This window comes from Terrapene carolina, unplaced genomic scaffold (assembly GCF_002925995.2).
Source record: "Terrapene carolina triunguis isolate 2854851 unplaced genomic scaffold, T_m_triunguis-2.0 Scaffold449, whole genome shotgun sequence".
Taxonomy (NCBI): domain Eukaryota; kingdom Metazoa; phylum Chordata; order Testudines; family Emydidae; genus Terrapene; species Terrapene triunguis.
Genome location: NW_020664800.1, coordinates 2292788 through 2312230, shown reverse-complemented (window position 1 = coordinate 2312230; position 19443 = coordinate 2292788). Strand labels below are relative to the sequence as shown.

The 19443-nt window shown below is 52.1% G+C and overlaps 3 protein-coding genes across 5 annotated transcripts in view; 1 reads left to right on the top strand and 2 right to left on the bottom strand.

The window, feature by feature from the left end:
* TPRN (taperin) overlaps positions 1-1092 on the bottom strand; it is a 22788-nt gene extending 21696 nt beyond the window's left edge. Inside the window, exon 1 of the mRNA XM_026658484.1 lies at positions 150-1092. Within this exon, the coding sequence (XP_026514269.1) occupies positions 150-1092 (943 nt within the window). The remainder of the gene's footprint in view (positions 1-149) is intronic.
* A 4194-nt stretch (positions 1093-5286) lies between these two features.
* On the bottom strand, positions 5287-7644 carry TMEM203 (transmembrane protein 203). Its single transcript, XM_026658475.2, has 2 exons — positions 6546-7644; positions 5287-6413 (listed from the first exon to the last, which is right to left on the bottom strand). Exon 1 carries the CDS (start codon positions 7577-7579, stop codon positions 7169-7171), a length of 411 nt encoding a protein of 136 aa, XP_026514260.1. The 5' UTR covers positions 7580-7644; the 3' UTR covers positions 5287-6413; positions 6546-7168.
* Positions 7645-13382: 5738 nt separating this feature from the next.
* The window catches only part of NDOR1 (NADPH dependent diflavin oxidoreductase 1), a 39099-nt gene continuing 33038 nt past the window's right edge, over positions 13383-19443 (top strand). Inside the window, exons 1-4 of one of the 3 annotated variants that reach the window (XM_029913106.1) lie at positions 13383-13488; positions 17175-17309; positions 18525-18602; positions 19248-19345. In XM_029913106.1, coding sequence (XP_029768966.1) covers positions 17175-17309; positions 18525-18602; positions 19248-19345 — 311 coding nt within the window. In that variant the 5' untranslated portion in view covers positions 13383-13488. Of the gene's footprint in view, positions 13777-17174; positions 17310-18524; positions 18603-19247; positions 19346-19443 lie in introns of all 3 variants that reach the window. The other 2 variants (XM_029913105.1, XM_029913104.1) reach the window with 2 other exon arrangements.

Sequence of the window (19443 nt, the reverse complement as noted above, 5' to 3'; positions counted from 1 at the left end):
GGGGGCAGCAGTGCTGACTGGGGAGCCCGGGCCCCGCCGGTTTGGAGAGCTGGTCGGAGGAACTGGGACCGGCCGGGGGGCAGAAGTGCTGACTGGGGAGCCCGGGGCCTGCCGGTTTGGAGGGCTGGCCGGAGGGACTGGGACCGGACGGGGGGCAGCAGTGCTGACTGGGGAGCCCGGGGCCCGCCGGTTTGGAGGGCTGGCCGGAGGGACCGGGACCGGCCAGGGGGCAGCAGTGCTGACTGGGGAGCCCGGGGCCCGCCGGTTTGGGGGGCTGGCCAGGGGGACCGGGACCCGCTGGGGGGCTGCAACGCTGACCGGGGAGCCCGGGACCGGCCGGGCCGGGGGGCTGCCAGGGGAGTTTGGCACCGCGGGCTCCGCGTCCCTGCTCCGACGCCGCCGGCCCCGCGGCCACTGGTCAAACTTCTGCAGCAGGCGGCTGACCCTGCCGGCCTGGCCGGGCTCGACCGGCTCGTAGACGAAGACCTGGGCGGCGCGGATCTCGGTGAGCGCCGAGCCCTGGCGGGCCAGCAGGTCCCGGAGCGGGTCGCGGCCCCGCGGCGAGGCGGCAGGCGGCGGGTCCCGGGCGCCCTCCCCGGCCGCGAAGCAGGCGGCGGCGTCGGGCTGGGACTCGATGATGAGGATGTTGTCGGCGCGGATGGTGCGGATGCCGGGCACGGCGCTGTACAGCTCCAGCAGCTCCTGCAGGGGCCGCGCCGCGCCCCGCCGCCCGCCCCCGGGCAGCCCCTGCCGCAGCCGCCGCCGCTCGCTCTCCAGCCGCATGAAGGGGTTCTCGCGCAGCGGGCCCAGGCTGTCGGCCAGCACCAGCCGCTCCTCCTGGGGCGCCGCGCCCCCGCCGCCCGGCTCCGGCTCCCCGCCCGCGGGCGGCCCCGCCAGCTTGGCCCGCTTCCGCTCCAGGATCTCCCGCTTCCACACGGGCAGCGCCGGCCCGCCGGGCGAGGAGAGCGGCGGCTCCATGGTGCGCGCGGCACGGGGTGCGGGGCAGCACTGCCAGGCACCGGGCCCCCCGCCGGCCGCCTCCGGACCTGCGGCCCCGCCCTCTACCCGCCCATTGGACAGCAGCGGCGGCATCGCGCCCTCGCGCCCGAGCGGCGCCGCCCATTGGACAGCAGTTCCGGGTGAGAGGCGTGTCTTGGAGGGCAGGGTGGGGCGGGGCAGGGCAGGTGCGCGCTGCCGGGTGGGGGTCGGTCCTAGAGCCCGGGGGCTGCCCCGCTCACTGTGTGCGCGGCAGGGGGCGCTGCGCTCGGCCGGCTCCCGCCCAGCCCAGCCCAGCCGGGCTCCGCTGCCAGGCTCCCCCGGTGCGGGGCCATGTGCACAGAGCCCGGCTCGCCCCGGCCCCGGCCGGGAGAGCCCCACGGGGCGGGGGGCAACCCCCGAAAGGCTCCGGAGCCGCCTCCTTCGGGGGTGCCGGGCTGCTGCGAGCGACCCAGCGGGCTGCAGCTGGGCGGGGGCCGGGGAGGGAAAAGTCCGCCCTGGAGCTGCGGGTCCGCTTTCCTGGGCCGGGCTCTGTGGCTCGCAGGAAATCGCCTCCAGCACCGGGAGTCTTTCCTGAGCGGGGAAACACGAGCCGGGTCAGCCCCGCCCTGCCAGCGTGTGTCCGTTCAACAAGGGGGTCGTTCTAGGCTGGCAACAGCCCGGTCGGAGATGCTGTTATAATGGCAAAACGATCCTGTTGCCAGACTAGCTGAAGTCACTCGCTGAGCTACACCAGCGGCTGCCCGGCGCTAGGAGGGGTTCCCGGGGTAGCTGTGCTGGTAGAGAGCTTTTCTCACGGGTGATTGCAAGTGCTGGTTCTCAATCCGGGAACATGGACCCCTACGGGTCCGCAGAGGTCTTCCAGGGGGTACATGGGCTCATCTAGATGTTTCCCTAGCTTTACAGCAGGCTACATAAAAAGCACCAGCGAAGTCGGTACAAACTAACATTTCATACAGCCGGTGGCTTGTTTCTACTGCTGTATGTACTATACATGGAAATGCACGTACAATCTTTATATTCCAACTGGTTTATTTTAGAATATATAGGAAAAATGAGAAAGTCAGCAATTGTTCAGTAACAGGGAGGCTGTGACACTTTTGTCTTCTTATCTGTGATTTTGTAAGCAAATAGTTTTTAAGTGAGGTGTAACTTGGGGTGCGCAAGACCAATCCTGAAAGGGGTGCAGTCCAGAAAGGTTGAGAGCCGCTGTTCTAGTGCAGACTAGGCTCAAGAATCCTAATGATTCTTATTAGCTGGAGAGAACAGATTTCATAAGGAGCTGGGTTATATTGCTGGGAAGGAGTCATTGCTCATTTAACAACCTTCTTTATCTTCTAAGGAAATGGAATGGTTCTTTCGTGGTACAAAGCTACAGTTCAGATGAGAGAAAACTAGACTGTGCACTGTGACAATCATGGCCCCACAAACACACACTCAAAGGGCTTGTCTACACTTGAAAGTTCATTCAGATTAAGGTAGAGTGTGGAGTTAAAGCATAATAGCTCTTCTGGATTAACTCCATGTGTAGACAAGCCTAACTGCCAGCCAGCAGCCTATTTTCAAAGGGAAATTGTGAGGTTTCAAAAGGGGAGGGATAGCTCAGTGGTTTGACCATTGGCCTGCTAAACCCAGGGTTGTGAGTTCAATCCTTGAGGGGGCCACTTAGGGGTCTGGGACAAAAATTAGTACTTGGTCCTGCTAGTGAAGGCAGGGAGCTGGACTCAATCACCTTTCAAGGTCCCTTCCAGTTCTAGGAGATAGGATATCTCCATTAATTTAATTTTCAGTGGCTCTGTGCAGAACAGGAATCAAGCTGAGGTGGACGTTGGTAACCAAATGAGTGAACTGTCTCATTAGTGGTGACTGCACACAGCCTCTGTACCAGCACCAAAGGACCTGAAAAAGGAACATTTCTCCTTAACTTCAGCCTCCCCAGCTCCACTGAAGTACCTAGTAGTTACAAACAAAGGCCCTGATCCTGCAAGTTCCTTGGCCGGGATGCTCCCTTGCATCCCTGGAGTGTAACTTGCAGAGTCAGCTCCTGCAACCTGCTCTTTGCTTTGCTCCTCCACACGCTAGCTCTTCTGCTGTTGAAAAACCTCAATCCAGATCTGGACCCACCCACTCTCATTAGGGGTTAAAAGGAAGCCACCGTGGCCGATGAAGGCTATCTTTTGAGGACTCATTTCCCTGAACTAAAAGAGGAGAAGAGACAATGGGCAATAAGTATGCAGAATGCTGCAGGTGACTGCTCCATCCAACTGTCCTTTAGAAAAAGATGAAGGCTAACATTTTCCCACCACAGGTGCCTAGAGTTAGGGGTGAGATTTCCAACAGCACCCCAGGGTGTTGGGAGCATATACCCCATTACAAGTCACTGGGACTTTGTGCTCCAAGCTCGCTTAAATGATTCTGGAAATCCCCTCCTCTCCTATAAAAATTCCTTGGGGGATCTAAGTAATTGGCCTGATGTGAAAGGCACAGAGTTCAATGGGAGGTATCATTACCATCAAAGGGAGCTGAGGCCTGGTTACGCACTTCCAAGTACCATCCCGTTCATTTAGGTGCCTGACTTGGGACATCCCAACTGGAAAATGTTGGCCTCCGTTCATTTTTCTAAGGTTTAAACCCAGAGCAGGCATGTAAGAATTAGCTCTGTACGATCAATGCCTCCTGAGCCTGGCCCACCCAAAGTGTACTGCACACCAAGCCTGAAAAACCCAACACTCTTCTGTTTGAAAGAAGGTGGAAGGAAACAGGTTCTTGGACACCTTCTCTAGTCTCTGATTGGCCAGCATGATGAGGAACAGGCTGCTCCAACACATGCCTGTGCTGTCGAAAAGTGGGGGAAAGAAAAGCGGGCCCCAAGAAGCGCTCTCCTCAGCTTCCTGTCTGTACAGGTGAGAGTGTGACCAGGCCATCCGAGGCCTCACTTCTGTTCACACCATAGCTCCCTGGTGTGTCTCCTGTGGTGGCGCAAGCATGTCTCCAGCAGTGGATGCTGTTTACCATAATGGCAGAGAGGGGCACCCTTGGGAGCTGAACAGCAGTGGTGGGGATGAAGGCAAAGTCTTACTGTGCCCTGGGTCAGCAAAATATTGCTAGAAATCATCACGTAGGAAAACAGGAAACATTTGCCTATGACCTTTCATGCATTTTTTTTATTCATGCACCAGAACATACAGCACCAGCCTTTGTCATTCCAGTTGTAGTAAAGGCATTATTATCCTTGACACCCAATTTCTTTGGATAATCAGGAGTTCATGTAATCATTTAGCCATGCATCAGATAAGAGGACTCACATAACTGGAGTTATGTACAATCCATTCTGAAATCTTAACACTATGTGAGAGGTTGCTGACAGCATGTGTCTACATGAGTTATATAACTGATCTTTGTACTGGTACCTGCCTCAGCTTCAGCACCTGCAGTCTTTAATGAGCCACTCCCAGGTACAGCCTGCTGCTTAAACAAGAGCAGTTTCACTTCCTCATACAGAAAAGGTAGAAAAACAGCTCTTTGTTTACTGCAGGAGGCACTTGATCCTGTGAGTCTTAAGCACAGGGACTTTTGCATGCCTGCACAGACCAATTATGCTCAGCTGCACAGAAATTTCTGCAAAGCAGGAAGATTTAGTGTTTGTTTTGGATAACATCAGCATGCTGCTGTACAAAAGACCTGCCTCTGTCCCAAAGACCTTACAGTCTGAAGGAAACAAAAAGAGAGAGAGAGTTTGGAGATGCGGGGAGGGCTAATGATTTGCCACATCCTGACACTACTGCTTAGAGCAGGGGGTTGGACTAGATGACCTCCTGAGGTCCCTTCCAACCCTGATATTCTATGATTCTATGAAAGCTCAAATGATATACAGATATTTTCACTTTCCCAAGTTAACCTGCTGGCTGTTAGTAGGTGGTTAGGTCCTTGTAGGCATCATTGAAGTGGGGGCTAACACCAGTCTGTGTTTGCAGAATGAAAATTAATGTGACCACTGTGCATACTCAAATACACTCACCGGGTAGTGCTTGTTTAGTTCTCATAACAATGCGTGGAAACCTTCCGGACACACTGGACTTCTGCTTTATCAAGATCATCCAGCCATCAAGGTATTAATCCCGTGCATATCCCATGGTATGGGAACCAAAGCACTACCACCAAGGGGTCCCTCTGAATTCCATACAGCCAGGATCTATTAGCAAAGACTGCATGGCACCACTGGGCCAAGGACTCAACTGTGTAACAGCAGGGTGCAGAAGCAGGACATGCGTGACAGCAGAGGGGCACTGATTAATTCCACACAGCCCCTGCCAAGGCAGGGGGCCGGACTGCCTGGCAGTGTCCAATTCCACACAGCCACCCCCCGGAGGGGACAGGACTGCCTGGGTGTAATGTAATGGGTCATTTTCCATCTCTCTCATGTACCATTCCTAGATAGGTTTACCTGGTCCAATGCAGGGCTTTCCATTTAGTTCAGGCCCATGAAACTTTCTCTTCCTGTCTAGTAGGAAAATCTCAGCTTGTTTTCCTTGGGTACTAAGGCAACATTCTAGTACAGTAGCACTTCCTCGGCAGTTCACAGGCATGAAATAAAGATCATGAGATGCTGATGACCTGCATGTTACTGCCTTGAAAAACACTACAGGAATATACACAGCTGCGAAGCTTCCTGTATTAGAAGCACCTGGAACCAGTTTATAAATAAATAAATGGCTGGAGGGGGAGGAACAGAAGAAATACTTTAAAAAGAAGAAAATAACAATTGGAGTTGCAACAAAACTTAAGACCCTGTATCCTTCACTCACCCCGTTTGAAGGAGCACAGTGGGGGAGAGGCGGGGAAGCAGAACCCCTCCAAATACAAAGGAAATTAACATAGACCACATTTTAAAATTTTGGGAACATGCAAACAAGGTTTATATTCCCAAATATGAAGAGTGACTACAGTCTCCAAGACACGGCAGTTGCACATAGGAACAGTTACTAAGCCACAAAGTGCAGTATCAAACATCAGTTGAGAGGCACCATAACAGCTGAGCAGAACATGATCCATCCTCCAAACAGAAATGGAGTACACAAAACGAATGACACTAAAAATAATGGTAAAGGGCTATCTCAAATACATGGCAAACAGGAAAACAGCCAGTTACTCTATAGCCACTGACCCTAGGCATTGAAGTAGCTATGAAATGGGGGAAATATTCCCATTGGCTGCAATCATGAGACTCTCAAAGCAGAGTAAGGGATGAACCCACACTTCAGAACATCAGGCTATTTGACAATTCAGAGTGTCTTCTGAACTGGGAGTTTCTTGTGGTACCTACATTCAACACACTGATCTACACAGAAAACACCCCTGTCAAACTGCTTCAGTTCTTGTTCTATAAAGACTGTTTTTTAACCCCATATGTCATGAACCTAGGGTGACCAGATGTCCTAATTTTATAGGGACAGTCCCGATTTTTGGGTCTTTTTCTTATATAGGCTCCTATTACCCCCCACCCCTTGTCCCAATTTTTCACATTTGCTGTCTGGTCACCCTACATGAACCCTGCATACATGTTGGAGCACAGTTTTTCACAAGCTGATTGTGTGGGATTGGTACACCAACAGCTGCATTTGCTTTTCGGCTGTCATTTTGACTTTTGCAAAGAAGTCTGTGGCAGATTTAACTAACCCAATGGGAAGGGATAGTCAATTATTTTTTGTCAAGGTCCTAATTTCTTGGTCAAGGCACAGTCAGCCCTAGAGTAACACACATTCCCAGGCAAAGGTTACGAGTACTGGCTTTCTACAGAAGAGAGCTTATAAATGAGACTACTAAATATCATCTATACATTTTTATTACAAAACAAGTGACATGAGCAGGTTAGGTTTGCCTTTCATGACATTTTTAACATTAACGCCCAGGTGTGAAATGCACCTTAGACGAATGACCCAACATAAATATATATTTGGGGAAAACACAGGGCCAATATTATGTAATAATTTAACAAAGTACAAAAGCTTCTTCTCACACCTCAGACTTATACGGTCGAAGAGAATGACTAGAAAGTTGCCAAAAACTAAGCAGCGAGGCTCGATTAACGCTTCGGGTGGGGGTTAATACTGCAGTGGCGGGACAGTGCTCCTCTCACTGCGATGTGGGTACAAACCCTCAGTGCCCCGGTTCTTCAGTTCACTCTGCAGGCTCGGATCATGAGGAGCTGGAGCAGGATGAAGACGGGGGACATAATGAGGCCATACCAGAGCTCCCTGGTCTGCTCCACTAGTTTCTGACACAAAAGCATTTCGAAGACGAACTTCAGGCTCAGGATGGTGAGGATCCAGAAGAGGCGAAGGACGGCCAGGCGCTTCTCCCCGTCCTGGAAGAGCCGCACGGAGACGATGGTGGTGAAGTACGTGCTCAGGCCGTCGGCCGCGAAGAAGGGGATGAAAACTTGCCACCAGGACAGCTCCGCGCCGCCGCTGTCCACCTTCAGCACCAGCAGGACGGAGAAGACCAGCAGCGCCAGCACGTGCAGGAAGATTTCGAAGGTGGCAAAGCCCAGCCACTGGACCAGCTCCCGCAGCGAGAACAGCATCGCGCCGGGGCCCGGCCCGGTCAGCGCCCGCTCAGCGCAGAGCCCGCCCGGCCCAGGGACAGCCCGGCCGCGGCTCCCAGACAGCTCCCGCCCACAGGCCTGACTTCCGGCCCCGCGGCGGCGCACGCTAATGCCGTCACCGGAAGCGGAAGCGACGCGCTGCCGGCCGCACAGGTGGGTCCGGCGGAGCCCCGCGGTCTGGCTGCGCGCGGCGGGGGGCGGCCAGGCAGGTCCTGGCGGCAGCGCTGGGGAGCCCCGGCCCGCGCGGCCTCTGGGCGCTCTGGGCGCAGGGGGAAGCAGCGGGTCCGGCGGAGGGGCGGGGTCTCTGGGCGGGGGAGGACCAAGGACGCAGCCCTGGGGCGCCTGTGCCGGCTGGTGGGAGGGTGGGGAGGATCCGCCCGAGGACACATTGAAGGATCGATTAGCGGGTGGGGCAGCCTGAGAAGGAGCCAGAATTTACCAATGTGCATTGCCAAAGAGCCACAGTAATACCTCAGCAGCCCCCATCAGCTCCCACCCGCCGGCAGCACCTCCCCCTCTCTCCCGGCACCTCCTGATGATGGGTGGGGGGAGAAACGGGGGCACGGCAGGCTCAGGGGAGGGGCGGGAAGGGGTGGAGTGGGGGCAGAGCCAGGGGTTGAGCAGTGAGCACCCCCCTCCCCCGCACATTGGAAAGTTGGCGCCTGTAGCTCCAGCCTTGGAGTCGGTGCCTATACAAGGAGCCGCCTGTTAAGTTCTGAAGAGCCGCATGTGGCTCCAGAGCCCCAGGTTGGCCACCCCTGGATTAGGAGAAGAGCCAGGGAGGACAGTCATAAGCCAAGGCAGGACAAGGTTTCAAGAGTATATCGTTTTCTTTTCTACTGCTTAGACCTAGGTATTAGTGATTTCAGCTCTGCAGCATGCAACAAGACTCTTACTTGAGTCTAAATTAGCTCTGTTAATACACGGTGGAGAGAGGAAGGGTCAAGGTGGTGTTTAGGGCCCTCAGAAGGGGCCCACACTACCAGGTACAAATACCTGCCCCCAACTGACTATGTCAAAAGCAGCTGATAGGTCAGGGAGAACGGGGGTGGAGTACTGCGTTGCTGTTCTTTACAATAACTGCAACATTTTTGTAAGGAGTTTTGCCTTCGAGTTGCTGATATGTGCTTTCTGCCTTAATACCCCGTCACAAAGCTTTGTCTGACCATCACCTACCTTAACTTCACTTATCATTTCTATACTTTAATACTTACGCTTTCTTAGCTGTGGACTTCCTGGTAAGGGGGTTTGTAATGGCTTTGTCACCTACCAACCTTAACTCTAGATTTATTTATTTCATTTTATAGAGGGACAAAAAGATAAAAGCATCTGTTATAAATAAAAAAGCATCTATTATAAATCTTTCATAAATAAACTAGGGAACTGCAACCTAGATGGAGCTATTATAAGGTGGGTGCAAAATTGGTGGGAAAACTGTTCCCAGAGAGTAATTAACAGTGGTTCATAGTCATGCTGGAAGGGCATAACGAGTGGGGTCCTGCAGGGATCAGTTCTGTGTCCGGTTCTGTTCAATATCTTCCTCAATGATTTAGATAATGGCATAGAGAGTACACTTACAAAGTTTGTGGATGATACCAAGCTGGGGTGGGGGGTTTGCAAGTGCTTTGGAGGATAGGATTAAAATTCAAAATGATCTGGAGAAATGGTCTGAAGTAAATAGGATGGAATTCAGTAAGGACAAATGTAAAGTACTCCAGGAAGGACCAATCAGTTGCACACATACAAAGTGGGAAATGACTGCCTAGGAAGGAGTACTGTGGAAATGGATCTGGGGGTCATAGTGGACCACAAGCTAAATATGAGTCATCAGTGTAACGCTGTTGCAAAAAAAGCAAACATCATTCTGGGATGTATTAGCAGGAGTGTTGTAAGCAGGACATGAGAAGTAATTCTTCCGCTCTACTCCGCTCTGATTAGGCCTCAACTGGAGTATTGTGTCCAGTTTTGGGCGCCACATTTCAGGAAGGATGTGGACGAATTGGAGAGAGTCCAGAGAAGAACAACAAAAATGATTAACAGTCTAGAAAACATGACCTATGAGGCAAGATAGAAAAAATTGGGTTTGTTTAGTCTGGAGAGGAGAAGACTGAGAGGGGACATGACAACAGTTTTCAAGTACATAAAAGGTTGTTACAAGGAGGAGGGAGAAGAATTGTTCTTAACCTCTGAGGATAGGACAAGAAACAATGGGCTTAAATTGCAGCAAGGGCGGTTTAGGTTGGACATTAAGAAAAACTTCCTAACTGTCAGGGTGGTTAAGCACTGGAATACATTGCCTAGGGAGGTTGTGGAATGTCCATCATTGGAGACTTTTAAGAGCAGGTTAGACAAACACCTGTCAGGAATGGTCTAGATAATTAGTCCTGCCTCGCGTGCAGGGGACTGGACTAGATGACCTCTCCAGGTCCCTTCCAGTTCTATGATTCTGTGATTCTATTCCTTGCTGTAGGAGCTTTGCCAAAATACAGTTACAAGTTCTACAGCTGCTACAGTTCCAGAAGGGATGTAGCAGAAAATAAAGATTGAACAATTCCACCCTCATAATCCTTGCCCTTTCAAATGCCAGGGAGAGTAGGTGGGCCCAGAGCTGGGTCCAAAGTTAATACTCTGTGACATTTTGGGGTTCAACCCAGACCAGTAAGGGGTTGTATCACCCCCTGCTCTGCAACTCTGGGTGTCTTAAATACTATGCTGCTATATTTCACAGCCCATACATCACTAGCCAGCAGACAAGCATGCAGGTCATACCCTGGCTTCCACTGCCCAGTTAGTGTTTTTGCAGAATGACCCCCCATACCCTATCTAGTCCAAAATTTCCACAAAACTGTCTCCCTCTGGAGCCATCTCCTGGAACACAGACTTTAGTGCAGAGATGAAGGAAGAGGGGGACATGCATCAGGGCCTTAGTTGTTCCCTGGGGGATTGCCACTTCCCACCACCCAACACAGATGTAATGAGATTGAGTAGTGCCCGTATAAGAAAATTTAAAACTGATTATTCCTCAAAAAAGGTTTTTAATGACTTTCGACTATAAAGGCAAGACAGACAAAATAAGAAAAGCAAGAATAAAGACCAACACTGAATAAGGATGAATATAAATGGCAAGTTATACTGAAGACAAGTACATGTAAAGTTATTATTCATCAGCTACTTACTACTATTCTTAACACTATAGTATCAATACAGACTTGAGATCAATTCAGCTTGAGCAACCAGACTTCTTTACTCCATAAACTTATACTGCATTTGTCCGAAAATACGTTACCTTTCAGTCGGCCGTTTTCCGCACTGGCCAGGTACAGACAGTTGAGAAGTGCACGTCCCTTCAGTTCAGGGGGTGTGGGTCAGGTTTCCCTAGTGACCGACAAACACACAGTCCTGTGCCTTCGTTTTTTTTATCTTGTCTGTTCGGCCGTGTTTTAAAACAGACTGACCAATCAGAGTAGGCCAAATTCTCAGTGTGGTCTGTGCTGTCGCTTTGCCTGTATAATTTTTGCTTACTTATCTCCTTGTGTCACTTTGACTGTATAATTTATTGTTTTAAATGTGGTTAATGTGAGTTAGACAAGCTGTGCCCGGGGGGGTACAACTTATCTCACTTTGTAGGAGTCAGCATCTTGTGTTATTTGGTTGCAGCGCGTTTTGACCACAAGTCTGTTTCCTTTGGCAAAGCTTGCTTTTTAAAGCTAATTTTACAAGGCTCGCTTTGTGAAACTTCTGGAAGTTTGAGGCCTAACATTGACAATACTTTTGTTCAGTTCAAGCTTGACATTACAATTGTCCAAATTATTCACAGTTATTAAATGTGCAGCTCCTTTAAAGAGACAGAAACAGCAGCTCATTAATCTAACTGATGTTTAACAAACACTCATTTCAATCACAGTACTGAGCTGGTTTAGATAAAAAAAATAAGTTTATTAAACAAAAGGCTTAACTGATACCAGGTATAGGGAATAAAGATAGGGTTACAAACAAACAAAAGTAGAAATACACTTTAAGATTTAAGAACGTAAGAACGGCCATACTGGGTAAGATCAAAGGTCTATCCAGCCCAGTATCCTGTCTACCGACAGTGGCCAATGTCAGGTGCCCCAGAGGGAGTGAACCTAACAGGTAATGATCAAGTGATCTCTCTCCTGCCATCCATCCCCACCATCTGACAAACAGACACTAGGGACACCATTCCTTACCCATCCTGACTAATAGCCATTAATGGACTTAACCTCCAGGAATTTATCCAGTTCTCTTTTAAACACTGTTATAGTCCTAGCCTTCACAACCTCCTCAGGCAAGGAGTTCCACAGGTTGACTGTGCGCTGTGTGAAGAAGAACTTCCTTTTATTGGTTTTAAACCTGCTGCCCATTAATTTCATTTGGTGGCCCCTAGTTCTTATATTATGGGAACAAGTAAATAACTTTTCCTTATTCACTTTCTCCACACCACTCATGATTTTATATACCTCTATCATATCCCCTCTTAGTCTCCTCTTTTCCAAGCTGAAAAGTCCTAGCCTCTTTAATCTCTCTTCATATGAGACCCGTTCCTAACCCCTAATCATTTTAGTTGCCCTTTTCTGAACTTTTTCTAATGCCAGTATATCTTTTTTTGAGATGAGATATGAGATAGATTTAAACTTAGTTTCAGCAAATTACAATCTTTGCCTCAAGTATCAGAGGGGTAGCCATGTTAGTCTGAATCTGTAAAAAGCAACAGAGGGTCCTGTGGCACCTTTAAGACTAACAGAGGTATTGGAGCATAAGCTTTCGTGGGTGAATGCCCACTTCATCAGACGCAAGTAATGGAAATCTTTGCCTCAGTAAGTTTCCTACCTAAACTTAGTTCCCAGAGATTTCAAGCCCCTTGGTTGAAGGACCCAGCCCTCTGTGATTTCAAGAGCTCCGGGCCCTTGAATCCCCGAGATGAATGATACCTTAAATGTCTTTTTACCCCCCTTATATCATCCCCAAATGCATTGTGTCTCTTTCAAGAGCCAGGAAGGCTTTTTGCTGTTCTTCCCTTCCTGTGGGCTACCCACCCCCCTGCTGATTTATATGTAAATTGGGCTTCCATTGTATTCAGTCCACACTGCTTAATTTACATGGATTGGAGACAGGTAGGTAGCTGCCTTCCCTCCTGTCTGGGAGAAAACGCGTTTCTCCCTGTGTTTGGTCACAGACTTTAAAGCGTCATATCAGTGAATGCCCATAATTCCTCATATAGTGTTAGTGCAGACATTTCACAATATTAGTCACCAGTCTGTCACAGGCTTTCATAAGAGATTTTATTCAATACACTTTTATAATACAGTCATATTGTATACAATCAGTTGATACATGCTGGTGCCTCTCTTTGTTAGCTTGATGACTTTGTTTATGTTTATGTAAAAACATTTCCAATATCTCTTGATTTACCTTGGAGACACATTCAAGCTGGCAGAACCACATTCCTTTGTCTAGATTGGGGTACCCTATGACCTGCCTGCCTGCCATTTTAAGAACGTAGTTCCAGCACATTTGTAATTTTGCATGTTACCTGTACATACACCACACACTAATATTAATGATCGGTGAGTTGTGAGTTTTCCAGTGGTACATTACATTGTATCATTTAGGGTCTATATCATAGCAACAGTATGTTAGGTGTAGTGTGTATGTCAGGCCTGACAGGTGTTGCTGCCATAGAGCAGTGAACCACCGCTGTGTGTCAGCCCCTCACGGAGAATGTCCTGTCAGCAAATCCCTCTCATTTATATCTAGGAGACTCTAGCTCAAGCCCATCTGCTGACTGCCCCGTGGCGGAATATCTCCAGGAGAGAAGACAAGTGTCTCACACAGGCAGATCCCACTGTGAGATACTTCACAAACAGGTGGTCGACTTTTATGTCAGATTCGGTTTCCAGATGGATTTAAAATATAGAGCACACTGCATCATTGTGACAAGGGCATAGATGGCAATTGCAAAATCCTCATCCAGATGAAGTTGTCAGAATCTCCTGGCTACACGTAAGTGGGAGGAGGTGGATGGGAGCCATCCTGGTAACTTGCTGCCTGGTCCAACAGCCAGGTTTGGGGGATAGGAGGAATGCGGTGGACATAATTTATGTACATGGACTTCAGCAAGGCTTTTGATACAATCCCACATGACATTCTGATAGGTAAGCTGGAGAAATGCGGGTTTGGCAGAACTATCATTAAGTGGATACATCATTGGTTAAAGAACCGCAAACAAAGAGTAACAATTAATGGGATGATGTCAGGCTGGAGGGAGGTCTCAAATGGGGTTCCACAGGGATCTGTTCTGGGTCCGGTGTTGTTTAACATCTTTATTAATGACCTGGATGTAGATCTAGAGAGCACACGGATCAGATTTGCAGATGACTCAAAGCTAGGGGGGTTGCCAACACTTTGGAGGATAGAGCTACATTTCAGAGGGATCTTGATAAATTGGAGAACTGGGCTATAGACAACAAAATGAAATTCAACAAAGACAAATGTAAAGTGCTCCACTTGGGGAAGAAAAACCAAATGCACAAATACAGACTGGGGGAGAACTGGCTTGGCAGCAGCACTGCTGAGAAGGATCTGGGAGCTGTGGTGGATCACAACCTCTACATGAGTCAGCAATGCGATGCTATTGCAAAAAAAAGCAAATGTGAGTTTAGGTTGCTTTAACAGAGCAGGTCACAGGAGATGATAGAGTACTACTCAGTACTGGTTGGGGCTTAGCTGGAGGACTGTGTCCAATTTTGGTGGTCAATATGTAGAAAGGATGTAGAGAAACTGGGGAGGATCCAGAGGTGAGCGACAAAGATGATCAGAGGGATGGAATGCATACCATACGAGCAAAGGCTGAAGCAACTGGGAATGTTTAGTTTGGAAGAGAGAAGATTAAGGGAGGACATGAGAACGCTCGTCAAAGACTTGAAAGGCTGCCATAAAACAGATGGAGAAAAGTTGTTCTCTCTTGCCACAGAGGGCAGGACAAGAGGCAGTGGGTTCAATCCCCATCGCTATGGGGAGGAGATTGGGTTCATTGTTTCCCATGGGTTCATTGCTGCACTGAGGTGGGGGCAAGCGAGTAGCTCTGGCTGCTCGGTCAGCTGCTTCCCTGCTGGGCGCCCAGGGAGAGCAGGGCAGGGCAGGGGCTTGACTGGCTTTGCCTGAGCCTAGAGCAGCCTCTGGCACCAGACGGCTCCCTGCTCCCACACCAGTGCTCCCTCTGATTTTTACCACGCGTGTGTGGAATGAATTTTGTTATGGGCACCAAAATGGAGGTGATGTGTGACACATCATCTCCATTTTGGTGCCCATAACAAAATTCATGTGGGGGGGGCACAGGGCTGGGGTATGGGGGGGTTGCGGACTCTGGGGTGGAGCTGGGATGCAGGAGGGGGCTAAGGTCTGGAGCGGGGGGGGGTGAGGGCTCTGGGTGGGGCCAGGGTTGAGGGGTTTGGGGTGCAGGCCTTCCCCGGGGCTATGGGGGGGGAGAGAGGAGTCCGCCCAGCTCTCTCTCCCCTGGCAGGGCTGGGGCTGGGGCCATGGAATAGGCGCCTCTCCCCTGGCCGCGGCAGGGCCGGGTTGGGTTGGGGCTCGGGGAGGGGCACCTCTCCCCCGTCCGCAGCAGGGCTGGGCTGGGTTGGGGCCGGGGAGGGGCGCTTCTCCCCTGGCAGGGCCGGGGCTGGGGAAGAGGAATCTCGCCCTGCTGGACGGCGCTTTTTAGGCTGCTGCGCAGCTGCGCAGCTTAGAGGGGACTGAGCCCCACACAGTTGCTGGGAGAGGTGAGAGCCACCAGCAGTTCCAGTTCCCGATTCTCTGCCCCAGCCCCGGGCAGAGCAGCCTGGGGGTTACCCTAACCCGCACTAGCTGCCATCAGTCCCCTGGGGACCCCACTCCTGCTGGGAGTTGGAGCACAGCCTGCAACAGCCGCTGCCCCTTCCACATCTGATGTGCCCCCCTGCACCCCAACATGCCACCTGCACCCGGGGCTGTGGGAGTGGTGATGTGGGAACATACTGGCTCTGTGCCCACTGGAGACTCCCCTCCCTCAAAGCAGAGGGAATTCCAGCAGGTCTGGCAGGTGTTTCTGCTCTCAGTGCTGGCTGAGTGGTATGGATCAGAGAATCTGCCCCAAAGGGCTGACTGTGGCCCCCTGACCCTTTTGGAATCAGGTGTCTGGCCCTGGGGCTGTTGGGGGACGACTCTGCTGTTGGCTGCTGACCGAGCACCCTGACACTACAGCAGTGGGCAGGTACCATAGACATTTTTAAAAAAGCAAATAAGTGCCCGATACTGCCCCCGCTGGAGTTGGTGGGAGTTTCACTCTCTCCTTGGTTGGAAGTAAGATACATCCCGTAGTCCAGGGGTTCTCAAACTGGGGGTCGGGACCCCTCAGGGGGTCGCAAGGTTATTACATGGGGGTCGCGAGCTATCAGCCTCCACCCCAAACCCTGCTTTGCATCCATACATAATGGTGTTAAATATATAAAAAGTGTTTTTAATTTATAAGCAACATGCTTGCTGTTTGAAAGGGGTCACCAGCACAAAAGTTTGAGAACCACTGCCTTAGTCCTTCCAGGGACACCATCAACTTGAACCTCAGGCTTCAGTCTGACCTGGGTCTGTGGTGTGCTACCGACACGAGAGCCATGCACACAGGATCCCTGGCACCGAAAGAGATTAGGGAGGAAAAATCCTCTGGTCAGATCTTTGTACAGTTGGTGGCACTTTGCGTCTAGCTAGTGTTGCTGTTCCCGTTCTAGACAGTGAGTCACTTCTCCTATGTGTGTGGGTCCTTCACACAGCAACGAGGGGTGCAGGGCCGGCTCTAGGTTTTTTGCTGCCCCAAGCAAAATAAAACCCTCCGAGAGCGCAACTGCTGAAGCAACAACAAGAAACAAAAAGGTGGCCGGAGTGCTGCCCCTGGAACTGTGCCGCCCCAAGCACGCGCTTGGTTTGCTGGTGCCTGGAGCCAGTCCTGGAGGGGTGGGAAACATTTGAAAGCTAGGAAAGTGGGATTGCAAATCAACAGCAGTTGGCAGGGGGCTGTAGGGCAAGACCGGGGCCTGACACTACTTTGAAATCATTGTCTACAGTCGGCTCGACTTTGAGTCAACAGCGTCGCTTTATTTGGAGCTGCTGTCAAGTCCCTTTGCCGAGGGAGAGGCTCGGCAGTAGTGATCATGCTACTTTGTCCCCCCGCTGATGTTTCTCTTTGGAGACTCTCAAAGGTTAATTAAGTCTCAGCACCCCTCTTTCAGCCAATGAGGTAGTCATGTATTGTCACATGCATTTTGCAGATGGGCAAACTGCAGCCCAGAGGGCACGCCTGGCCCAAGGCTGCCCAGCGGGCCTGGGACTAGAGCCCAGACTCTCTGAGTGCTAGTGCCTTGTTCTAACCCTTAGCCCCTGGTATTTGCTAGGTGCCGAAGCATCGCTCCCTGGTACACCCAGACGGAACCCTGCCGAAGCTCCGGTGACTCCCCGGAGTGGCTCCCAGCCTGACAGTGCCCCTGAGCTATTCGAGGGCTCTGTTGAGTAGTTTTGTCTCTTTCAGATGGCGGAACGGAAGCTCCTCGTTCTCTTTGGCAGCCAGACTGGGACAGCTCAAGATACAGCCGAGAGAATTGGCAGGGAAGCCAAGCGGCGCCGCTTTCACTGCAGGGTAGAGGCCCTGGACAGTTACCCTGTGGTGAGTATGGGGGTAAAATGAGTGCTGAGGCCGAGAAGAGCCTTGTGCAGCTTCTATATTCATCCCTTGCCACTGAGTTCCTTTCAGGGTGCCCTGGATAGCACCCCGGCCGCACGTCAGCCACCTGCGCTCTGACAAGGCTTGGCTTGTGCGCTGGCCTCCAAGTCCCCTTGCAAGCTCACAAGCTCTACGCTGCTGCAGAGACTGAGAACTGGGAAGGAGTTAAACACGCCTTTAGCTGTGTTAGTGCAAATTGGTGCCACCCTGGGTTTACTTAGAGCCATTTTCTACGAGACAAAGAGCATGAGCGTGTCCTGCAGAAACTGGGGGTGTCAGGGGCCAGAATAAGATAAAACAAAGCCACTTGCGAAAACCACAAACGGGTCTTGTTAAAACCTGCTGTTCGTGCTGTGCTGGGTGGGCCGAGAGGCTTGGACAAAGTGCGCCAGGCCCTTCTGAGCACACGGCTGTACTGCGTAAACCTGGGCTTGGTTAAAGCTGCTGGATGAGATCCTGCTGACGGGAGGATCCATGCTGTGCTCACCAGCCTGCCTGTCCCCAGAATGCCCTCCCTGCTGGTGTCCTGTGCGGGAGAGCGCTGTGGGGGGCTGGGGCTGTGGGGGAGGACCTTGTGAGGGGCTGGGGCTGTGCGGGGGGACAGTGTGCAGGGCTGGGGCTGTGCAGGAGGGCGGTGTGGGGGTCTGGCTGTACAGGGGGGCAGTGTGGAGGGCTGAGGCTGTGCGGGGATGGAGCTGGGGGGGGGGGGGGGGGTCCGGGGGGGGGGGGCGCGCGTTGGTGGGGGGTGCGTGTGGGCGTGCGGAGGGGCAGTGCGTGGGACTGGGGCTGTGCAGGGGGTCTGGTTGTGCAGGGTTGGAGCTGTGTTGGGGGGTGGTATGCAGGGCTGGGGGGGCAGTATGTGGGTCTGGCTGTGCGGGGGGCGGTGTGCAGAGCTGGGACTGTGCCGGCAGGGCTGGCTGTGCTGGGGGGCAGTGTGCAGGACTGGGGCTGTGTGGGGGGGTCTGACTATGTGGAGAGGGGGTGCAGTATGCAGGGCTGTGGCTGTGCGGGTGTAGGGGGGTCTGGCTGTGAGGGGGCAGTGTGGGGCTGTGCCAAGGAGGGGCAGGGGGGCGCTGTGCGCTGTCTTGTGCAGTTTGCCAGTGGTTGTTGAAGGTTGCTGGCCCTAACCGTGTGTGTCCATGTTTGTTGTGCACGCAGGCGCAGCTGATCCAGGAGCTGCTGGTGGTATTTGTGTGTGCAACCACAGGCCAAGGGGACCCGCCTGACAACATGAAGGTATTGTTTCTACCCCCAGTTTGACTCCTGTGACTGTGTTTCTGCGAGACCGATTGTTTCCTAAACAGGCAAGCAGCAGCAGGTGGCGCCTGCCTGCAGCGATTTGGGGAGGGCGGGTGGGATGTGTAGGGAGTGGTGGAGGGGTTATGGGGACCTGGAGGGGCGCCGGAGATGGGGATCATGGGGCTACATGGGACCCCGTGCAACAATAGCCCCGTTGCAGCCTTTCTTTGGGGAGGCTTTGGAGCTGAGAAGCGTCCCCTACTTTTGCTGGGACATAAACGTGGAAGGTGATGCGATCTCAGCAGCTTGCTGAGTGATGATGGCCTCAGTTTGTCCTGCTGTCATGGCAAGGCAGGGCTTGCCTTCTGCTTGCCGAGTGCTCCCTGCCAACTGACACCATGGCAAGGCCGACTGTTGCTTGTTTCCTGGCTTCAGTTTGCTGGATAAACCAGAGAACGCATTGTATTCTGCATCTCCAAGGACTCAGCTGAACCGATCACGCAACTGAGACAGACCCCAGTCGATCACGGCCCCGTCCCAGCAGGATTGGGCCCTCAGGGCAGTGCAGGGCAGGAGGGCAAAGCAGGCTGTGGGATGGGTGCACGCTGGAGCCATGCGATTCTTGACTGTGTTTGCTTGTAGAATTTCTGGAGGTTTATTTTCCGAAAGAACCTGTCCCCCGCCTCCCTTTGCCAGATGGACTATGCCGTGCTGGGCCTCGGAGACTCCTCCTATCCCAAGTGAGTGGCTTGTCCCACGGCCCCTTTGCTGAGTTCCCATCCAGGCCTGCGGGTTGCTGAAAGCTGTTGATCATTCCCCTCCCAGCACTGAGTGCTTT